Raw genomic sequence first — 10,110 nt, forward strand, 5'->3', positions numbered from 1 at the left:
TTTCTAATGTTCGGCTATAATCTGAGCTATTTTGGCACATTTTTCTAAAGCCTGTCTTCAAATTTCTTATATTTATTTTTACTGAATTTGACTAACTAAATGTCATTTAGTCTCACCTTTACCTACTGAATGTGCTACCCACATTATTTACCAGTACGTTTGGTTTACTCTTTTTACTTTTTCTTTTCTTAAAATGTGTTAAAGTGACTTCTAGCTACTGTAGCTAAGACTGGCATGATTTGGACTTTCTTTTAGCTATTTTCTATGTTTACGTTCAACTATACATTTAGTTTAGCCACTTTCGAAGTTACTCTTGATTTATGATCCATTTGAACTCTCTGAAACAACTGCAGCACGAGTAAACAGGAAGTCAGTGTGATGTCATGTTTTTCCGGGACTGTAGGACCCATGTAATACAATTCACTCCTTTTTTTTTTTTTAAGGTAGCGGCAACAGCAGCTCTGATGAAGAAGCCAGTTCTCCTCGGTCACTCCCTTTTGTGTGTTGTGGTTCGTGAGTTTAATTTCTTCGGAAACTCCCACCTCTCACTGGGGTTTTTCAGGGCTTCTGAGCTATATAGGTTCTTGTCTGAGACCCAGTGAAGTACATTATTACATACCTCAGCCAGTCAACAGATGGAACACACAGATCCCCTGGTTCAAAATCCTTTGGAAAACATCAGCATGAAATACAAAATACCCATGGAACAGGTTGGTGTTTTGTTTTTTTCTTGTTTTTACAGCAATAGTTGTATTTTTTTGTGTGTGTCTTTAGTATGTTTATTTTTACAAAGTAAATGTGCACTTTGATGGAAGATAAAGATAAAATATCTCATATTCAAAACCTTTAAATCTATCTCATGAAAAGGGGAAGCAAATAGAGAGGGTTAGTTTCCAAATATATTCACCGTGCAGCAGATTTGACAGAAAGGAGAACAAGCGGTTTCACATGTAACAATGGAGGGAAAAGAGCTTTTGACACATTTATTATACTTCGATATTTTATGGGTCTCAGGAAATTATGTTCCTGACACAAAATCTGAACTTGTCTTACATATGTTAATCAGTAGGGATTATAAATTAATACAATGCGAAAAGACATTGTGAAAGGGTTAGTTCAACACCAACCAACTTTGCCCTGGAACTGTCAGTTTCCATAAACTGACAGTTCCATGTAAGTCGCAGCAGCAGTCAGTGAGAGAGAGAGAGAGAGAGAGAGAGTGTTCCGGTAACCTAGAAAAGCAGCGCTGAGCAGAAGCTGGTCTGTCTGTAAAGCCCCTGTGCCTGAAGCAGCTGAGTGACTGTTATTTCAACCTTCTTCTACTTTGCAGGTGAAGACCACTAAGGCATCCACCATGCACAGACTGGTCCAGGTTTTCCAGAGGGTGGGACAGCAGAGCTACAGTACAGCCTGCAGACTGTTCTCCTGTTCATTAGACATTCTGTTGTGTCGACATCTTTCCATGCTCCCAGGTTGGTTCAATGATTTTTACTCATTTGATTTTTCACTGTGTGTGTATACAGTATGTATGTATATATATATATTACAAAGTTACAACTTTGTACCAATAACTAATAACCAATAACCAATAACTAATGTCAGGAAAGTGTTGGTGTATATATATATATATATATGTACAAAGTTGTAACTGTTGACTGATTTACAGCGAGCGACAATCGACAGACACCGGAAAAACCTGTTCAAGGTAAATTCCACCACTCTATACTCAGTCCACATCTACTAAAAAATGATTTCCTTGTTAAATTTTCCACCAGCTTATGCTGGTCTTTTTGCTCATTTCTTTTGCTCTTTTGCTCATTTCTGATGTTCCTTTTTACTCACATTCACCTATTTAGCTCTATGTTTATGCTAACTATTGCTATGCTAACTATTGCTATCCTAACGTTTCTTCTTCGTTAAGAGTAGTTAAAAGGCAAGCATCGGTTTTCTTTAAGGTTATGCATATTTCCTAAATAGAATTCATCCTAAAAAGTCATCCTGGCTGTCCATTTACCTGCTGCAGAAGTTTGATACAAACGAGTTTCCCTTTCAGTTAGTGGAATAAGTAAAACGTTGGTCATTACAACTGCGGGAGTGAACTCTGTCTTTCCCTTAAGACTCTCATTTCCTCCTCATGTTTTAAAGAACTTTGTGGTGTTTCAGATGCCTCAATGTTGCAAAATTGTGGAAGATCAACTAATTTCCATGTTCTCTTCCCCTTTTGTCTTCCCTTTCCTGCCCTCGTCTGTTAACACAGCAGTGGCACTTCACAGTTCTCCATCCACCATCCTGATCGTCAACATCAGCAACTCTACCCTCATTGACTGTGTCATTGGCAACGACACTTATTCATCTGCTGTGACCGACAGTCAGCCCTTGATGAAGGAACCTGAGCCTCAGATCCATGGTGAGTTCACTACACTGACCTGAGGACAGATCATTTGAAACACGTCACGGCCTGGTTGAAATAGAACAGAAATATAAACTACAACTTAGCGGTCTCCTCCTATAGCAGGAAAATCACCAGGTTGAACCCAAGTGTTAACTCTGAAACTCTGAAATTAGACCACCTTCAACTTTGTTTCTTTTTATTTGTCAGTTAAAACATGTCATTTCTTTGTCATTTGGCATTTTGGGTAAATATTCAAGCACCAATTACTCCAAAAGAAAACAGTACAACTAATTAAAATATTTTCCCCTGTCTTACAGATCATACATGGTGCTGCAACAGCCACGACCAGGAGGAGACAGCAGATATTTCTCCACCAGTGCCGCCTCCTCCCTTGCAGTCTCTGCCGCCTGTACAGCCTCACAGCATCAACATCCAAGGCTCTAGTCTCAAATGTGTTATCTTTGGTGACGGCAATTACATGTACACTGAGGATGAAACCTCATAGAGCTGACACACATGTAAACACACACACACACACACACACACACACTACACCCCTCTGGTATATGTGAGAGAATTACGTAGACTGACACCACAGTATTTATTCACCGTTTAAGGTGTTTATTTTGTGTTGAAACTGTCTTTTCTAGAACACATTGCCTGAAAACCAAAATCATTTTCTTTATTTAAAAAAAGATTAAGGAGTAAGAAATAGTAATTATGTATTATATTATGTTAATGTGTCAGAATGTGATGTGATGTTACAGTGTGATGTTAATACATGGCCAAATATCAAATCACATGTTGGAGGCAGTGGGAATTTCCCCTCAGTAGTTCCCACAGCTGTGAAAACCCAACGTTGACTCATCTCTGTCACAAGTGGCTGTTTGTCAATACTCACACTGAGTTACTGCACGGATCTCATGTTGGGTTAATGCACCAAAAACAGTAGCAAAACACTGTGTCTAAGCCCTTATCTTATATTAGGATAAAGGTGTTAATGTTAAAGAGTAAGACCTGTGGTCACCTACTATAAACTCCCTGCTGGTTTTTATTTCAGGAAATGAGAATTTAATTCTCATTTCAGAAATTTGTTTTAATTTCTTGGATTTCTTGAAGTTTAATATGTGATTTTTAATATTTCTGTGTGCATTTACATTGATGTTAAAGTAATAAAACATTTGTTTAAAGAAGCCTCATTTCTTCTTCTTGGTCTTCTTCTTTCCCTCCTTGCTCTTCTTGCTCTTCTTTGTCTTCTCTTCCTTCGTGACAGTAACAAGGCCTTTTCGCACCATACAGCCTCTCCACCAGGCTTGCAGCTGCAGGGTCAAAGGTCACAGATTATAGTTTAAGGACATGGAGTCAGAGCAGAAGGGCAGCATTTTCAAACCAATGGGTCATGGCCCAAAAGCGAAAAAGTCACGTCTTCATTTTTCTACCCTGCAGCTTAGCCAGGATTTCTATGGAGAAACTTCCTGGAAAAACAAGACTTTTACTACACTGGTGCTTTGTAAAGAGGTGGTTTGTGTAACATGGAAATTGTCATTATACAGTATCTTGTGTAGGGTTAACAGTTAACCCTGTTGTCCATCACAGAAGCTCATTACCTTTATAGCAGCAAAAAGCTCTGCCTGTTTTTGACGCAATTTCACTTGCTCCTCCCTGTCCTCCATTACCACCTCCTCCATCTCCCTGCACTGAACACAAATACCACTTTATTGTTAGTTATTACTCTGACTGAATAACTAGTTAACATCACACACTCCTCTCACCCTCCTCTTCATCTCAGACAGTTTGTCCAAGTTGACAGTTTTCCTGCGTCGTACACTGTTGAGTTGCTCCTCCTTCTCCTGCATCATCAGTTTGGTGCGATGCTGCCATCTCTGCAGCTCCTGCTGCAGTTGCTGAGACCAACAATAAGCGAAATAATAAATTGCCTCCTGCTCAATCAATACTGTGAGAAAAATGCATTTACAGCAGCTGGTATCACATATACAGTGATACAAATGCCAAACAATATGATTTTTGAAGTTAAACAAACAACAAAGTAACTACATGTAAAATACATGTAGGGGCAGTGGTGGCTTGGTGATTAAGGAAGCGGACTTGGGTCCGGAAGTCTTCAGATTCAAGTCCACCAGCTGCCAAGTTATCACTGAGGTGCTCTGAGCATGGCACGTCCCCACACACTGCTCGCCGTGTGCTTAAAGCTGCCCACTGTTCACTTTGGTGATGGGTTAAAAGCAGAGGTCACATTTGGTTGTGTGCAGTGGTGTGCTGTGTCACAAAGACTTTCCTTTGCTTTATAATAATAATCCAAAAGTTACAAAATGTGTTTATATAGACCTGAAATAACATAAATGAAAACAATCATACAAAGCCACACATATCAAGAAAAAAAGCAATACTATTGTATTGAAAAAAAAGTTATTTGTTGTAACTGTTCATACAGTGTTAGACATGTCTGACGGACACATAAAGACGTGTTGTTGATGTTCCATAATATCAAGATCCATTTCTTATGTTTACTAACATGTGTCCTCGTCGTTCGTGGCCGATGGTTGTTCTGACTGACCAGACAGTGGTGTAACTGCATTATACAGATGTTTGACTGATAACACACAAGTGTTGACAGCTTTAGTGATGTTATTACCTCATGTTGTTTCTGCAGGAATTTCTCTGACTCTTCGTGAACTCTGCTCTCCTCTTCCAACTGTTGTTGGAGCGCCTGAAAAACACAGAATTTGGAAAACGTCTTCCTTCCAGGTTTCATTCGGTTATAGTTGTTCCCAATTGATAAGCCAGAAGACCAGAGTACAGCTCATGAGTGCACCCTAGTGGAGTTGTGATGCAAAGAGTGTGTTTTACTACTAAGCCCACCTTGAGCTGTTCCTGCAGTTGGTTGTCAACTCTGCTGTTGTCCTTCTGTGACTCCTGTGTCTGCAGGTCCATGTATTTCTCCATGACCGTAGTGTAATCAACCTCTACTGACTTCAGACGGAGCACGTCATCCAAGTCCTGCAGGGGAAACAGTTCTGACTGTGTGGAGTTTGGTTCCTCTCATGAAACAACGATGGGTCAAAATGTTATTTTTAACTTTTTTTTAAAATGATTTCTCACCTTCAACTTCTTTGTTTTCTCCTTGAGCTCCTCTCTCCGCCTCTGCAAACATTGTTTTCTCTGCTGCAGCTCTTTCTCTGCCTGTCTGGGTGATAGAAAGGCCAGTGAGAAACATCTTTGTGTCGTGCAGCAATGCAGACAAAAGAAAAAAATATTTGTTTTACAAATAGTACCTTTGATTTGTGACATTGCTCCTGCTCTGGTTCTCCTTTCTTTCTCTCCTCCGCTTTTCTTCCAGCTCCTCTTGAAGCACTAAAGATGTGAACGTCTGCGTTTGTTCCAACTCCTCATGCAAATCAGAGATCAGCTGCTGTGCGCAGTGACTGGGTGAGGAGGCAACAAAGGCAGAGATGAAGACAGAGGGTCTACTGTAGCACTAACTGTATTCATCTGCACCACTCACCAGTCTCTTTTCAGCTTGATCATCCTGTCTCTCTCCTACACAAACACACAGGGTCAGCAGCTGTTGGTGAGATGTTCCTCCAGACACTACAGTGGACGTGGACAGGAGATCTCACCTGTGCTGCTCCAGGACCTTGGTCTTTACTCGGTGGAACTGTCAGAGTGAGGCTCAGTACGTCCAGCTGATCTGAACAGTTCTCCAGAACAGCCGACAGTCTAAGGCTCTGGATCTTTGACAGAAACATCCTGCTGAGAACCCAGCATCCGATTATTGATTCATATATACATTGATATATATATAAATACAAACACATATATACATACTGTATGTGTGTGTGTGTGTGTGTGTGTGCGTGTGTGTGTGTGTGTATACACACATGTTATTTTGATATATGTTCATTATTTGCTTGTTTGTTTGTTTGTTTGTTTTTTTTACCACTGGCCTATAACGCACCTCGCATTGGTTCGGGCTGATCCAATCACATTTTTAAATGCCTCCCGGTACACAGCGTGCACATGTTGTAAATTACCGCAATTATTGGGGACTTTCGGTGTGTTTTGTTTTCTAACGTGGCAAAGTTGCAAATATATAACCGCGGGTCTGTTAGGAATGGGAACAGGAACAGGAAGGAGACGCAGGGAAGCGGTTGGACAAAAACCAGGTTTCTTCAGTCAGACACGACCAAATGTTACTTCTTTTTTTTATTTATTCCTTTGGACCGAGGTGGTGACGGCTATCCTGCGGTAAGTTGGTCTGAGACGACCTTTTATGAACATGTTACGAAGTTTATGTTAATGTGTGTGTACATATATATATATATATATATATATATATATATATATATATATATATATATTGCCTTAGATATAAGAACATATAAATGCAGCTTCAAGCGTTGTCTGACTAATAAAATGTTCACCTCACCTCAGTTTAATTTGCAGCATAGACGATCCCCACAGACTGAAGAAATTCGTTTAACGTCTATTTCACTTTCCCACTTGCACGGATAGATATTGTGACTGTTTATGTGACGCCATGGCAACAGCAACAAAAGTTTCTCCCAGGAAATTCTACCCCGTCACTAGAGCTCAATCAACCAAGAAAGAAAAAAAAAATCAACAAAATAACTAGGTATTTCAACATTCTAAAAAGAGTCAAAGAAGAGACAGAGATTTAAACAATATCCAAACGAATTAGTCAAGGATAAGACATTTAAACAAGTCACTAATTTGTTAAAATGGACACTATAATTACAAAATTTGATATAAACACATTTTAAAATAAGAAAACAGTACATTTCCTAAAAATGATTGGTGTAAATTGTGGTCGAAATTCTGAATACCAGAGAAATGAGCCATGAATCAGTAGTTTATTGTGGCCTTTATTTTGGCCAGAACTTTTTTTAAATGGAATATTGAATACCGAGTTGTACTTTATATTCACCCCATTATAACATAACAATATATCTTGTTGATTTAAAAAAGATTCTGCCAACGTCAGCTTTTCTTACATGCTTTTATTTATAACAGTGTTTTCTTTTTCACAAACACAGTCTTTACTCTTGTACAAAGTGTTTTTTCTAATTCCTTTTGTGTTTTTAAAGCGCTTTCAAAGAAATTCCCATCATTTTTTTAAAGTAAAATTTGTAAAATGACGTCATACTGAAAACAATAATGCTGTTGTTTAACGGTTAAACATTATCTTCTCGAAATAATATTCTCTTCATTTATTTGGCGTTGGTTGAATTCCTGTTTTCACATTACTGCCCTCCCGTGGCCATATTGAGAAGAGCAGTAGTATTATCTCACATGGACAGAGACGAGGATGCAGGAGGGTGGAGAGGCGTCACTTCTTCTTCTTACCTTTGCCCTTGCCCTTGCCTTTACCTTTACCTTTCTTGCCTTTCTTCCCTTTGTCTCCACTGTCAGGAGGCACGAGGCCTTTGCGGACCATGCAGCCTCTCCACCAGGCCTGAAGCTGCGGGGTCAACACTCACACAGTCAGTTTCAGAGTCAGTGATTAGTGCATTCAACAATCAGGAGATAAAGGATCCTGGTGGTCACCTGTATGGCAGCACTGAGTTCTGCCTGTTGTTGTCGTAACTTTGCCTGCTCCTCTCTGTCCTCCAGCACCACCTTCTCTATCTCCCTGAACTGCGCGCACACACACACACACACACACACGTCAGCGATATTTAATGTCTCATCATTAGTGACTGAGTTCAAAGTGTCCATTTGAGACGCTCACCTTCTTCCGCAGCTCAGACATTTTGTCTTTGTTCTCAGTTTCTCTGAGCCGCACATTGTCGAGCTGCTCCTTCTTCTCCTTGATCATCTGTTTTGTGCTTTCCTCCAGTTGCTGCAGCTCGTCCTGTAGGTTCTGACCCACAATATGGACAGACAACATTGATCTCCTTAACAATTAAAAGTGAACTTTGTCAAGCCAAACACCAGTGCCTGTAGGGCTGTGTATTTTATGTCAGTCAGAAGATATCTTAAATTTAGCTTAAAAAAGCTAATAGATGTCCAACTGTTTAAACTGTGCCGCTTTAAGTTAAGGTAAAATATACAAAAAGAGTCATTTTCTCCAAACATCCAAGGTAAACGTTTGTCAAAACTTGTATGCCTAGAAAATAGTTTTTGTTTCGCCCCAACAGAGGTATGTGACTTCAGATGTTGTTCTTCTGGGAGTTCTTACATCATGCTGTTGCTCGAAAGTTCTCTCCGACTCCATGTGAATTCTGGCTTCTTCATGCAACCGTTTCTCCAACATCTGAAAAAGATCCAGCAGTTATTTAAGTCTGAATTGACTTTTCTTCTGTGAGACTTTTTCCGATCTTCACAGAAGATACTGTGGTTCCTGAACTGAAGCTTCCCAGATTTCCTACAGTTTTACACTTGGTGATGGGACCCACCTTAAACTTTTCCTCCAGTACGTTCTCAGTCCCTCTGATCTCCTTCTGTGTTTCTTGGAGCTGCATCTCAGTGTATTTCGCCATGACCTTCCTATAATCTATCTCCAAGGACCTCTGGCGGAAAAGGTCCTCCAGATCCTGCAGACGACACACAGTTGAGTTTGTCTCCACAGGTGCAGACATCCAGTCATTCACACAGCTTCGGTTATTTCTCCTAATTCCCCACCTTCAGCTTCTTGATGTTCTCTTTAAGGTTGTTCCTTTTTCTGTCCAGGCTCTGTTGTCTCCGCTGCAGCTCATTCTCAGCTTTTCTGGATGGTAAGGGAGACACAGGCATTCATCATTCAAATGATCATTTTATAAAACGTTTTTTCCACAATAGTGACAATAATGAAACCACCTCTGCTTTGCTTCATTCCTCTTCCTCAGAGCCTCCTCTCTTTCTAGCTTCCTCTCCTTTTCCAACTGCTCTTGAAGCAGCAAGGAGGTGAAGTCCTGCTTCTGCTCCAACTCCACATGCATCTTGAAAATCATCTGCTGCATACTGTGACTTCAGAAAGAGGGATTTACATTCAGTCAGGAAAAAACCAAGAGCAAAGAAACAAACCTGATGAGAACAGTAGTGAGTCTCCAGTGCTCACCAGTCTTTCCTCAGTTTGCCCATCCTGGCCTTCTCCTAAAGACAGAGCAGACCAATGTTGATCACATGTTCATCCAGACGGTTGACAGTCTGACATGAGGTCTTACCCGGTCTGCTCCAGAATATCGTTCTCTGCCTGGAGGAAGTCTCAGAGTGTTGCTCAGTACATCCAGCTTATCTGAGCAGTTCTCCAGAACAGCTGCCAGTCTCAGACTCTGGATCTTTGGCAGCGTCATCCTGTTGAAAACCCCAAATATTTAACTGTTAAATAACAAATTCTTCAAATTAGCAGTGTTTTTCAAAAAAACATTTTCTGTTACAAAATACATGGCGATATAAATTACCTGAATAAGAATAAGAGTGGACAAGTTCTAAATCACAAGATTTATCACCTATTGTTTTTTATTGACAAAATACAATCACCCTTAGTTTTTTGTTTTGTTTTGGGTTTTTCTACTTTCATTTTTCTCCCACAACTTTTTATTACTGTTGTGATGTCATCATTCTACCTTTCATCCTTTCATCAGTCTTTATTGTCATGTGTTTCATCACTAAGAGCNCGGTTTAACTCTTAACTGTTTAAGGGCATTGGAGGAACTCGTGAGCATGTGTTCTCTTTTTTATTTTTATTTTATTTTTTT

The 10,110-nt window shown here is 39.9% G+C and overlaps 1 protein-coding gene across 1 annotated transcript; it reads right to left on the reverse strand.

The window, feature by feature from the left end:
• Window positions 1–3,555: 3,555 nt before the first annotated feature.
• Window positions 3,556–10,091, reverse strand: drc9 (dynein regulatory complex subunit 9). Its single transcript, XM_025061532.1, has 20 exons — window positions 9,814–10,091; window positions 9,577–9,709; window positions 9,471–9,505; window positions 9,230–9,379; window positions 9,056–9,140; window positions 8,830–8,967; window positions 8,613–8,687; window positions 8,163–8,294; window positions 7,979–8,068; window positions 7,765–7,892; window positions 6,840–6,875; window positions 6,031–6,163; window positions 5,916–5,950; window positions 5,686–5,835; window positions 5,513–5,597; window positions 5,273–5,410; window positions 5,046–5,120; window positions 4,165–4,296; window positions 4,000–4,089; window positions 3,556–3,711 (listed from the first exon to the last, which is right to left on the reverse strand). The coding sequence occupies exons 2-20, from the start codon at window positions 9,703–9,705 to the stop codon at window positions 3,589–3,591; spliced, it is 1,959 nt and encodes a 652-aa protein (XP_024917300.1). The 5' UTR covers window positions 9,706–9,709; window positions 9,814–10,091; the 3' UTR covers window positions 3,556–3,588.
• Between the last annotated feature and the right edge of the window lie 19 nt (window positions 10,092–10,110).

The sequence above is a fragment of the Cynoglossus semilaevis genome, chromosome 13 (assembly GCF_000523025.1).
Source record: "Cynoglossus semilaevis isolate Cse_v1.0 chromosome 13, Cse_v1.0, whole genome shotgun sequence".
Lineage (NCBI taxonomy): Eukaryota > Metazoa > Chordata > Actinopteri > Pleuronectiformes > Cynoglossidae > Cynoglossus > Cynoglossus semilaevis.

Bases quoted from the DNA above. Each gene is read 5' to 3' on its own strand.
- drc9 (XM_025061532.1), bottom strand. From the start codon at position 9,705: ATGACGCTGCCAAAGATCCAGAGTCTGAGACTGGCAGCTGTTCTGGAG. The intron at 5,951-6,030 runs GTGAGATCTCCT...GTGTTTGTGTAG, and splicing joins AAGGTCCTGGAGCAGCACAG to GAGAGAGACAGGATGATCAA. The intron at 5,411-5,512 runs GTGAGAAATCAT...TTTCCCCTGCAG, and splicing joins AGAAAACAAAGAAGTTGAAG to GACTTGGATGACGTGCTCCG.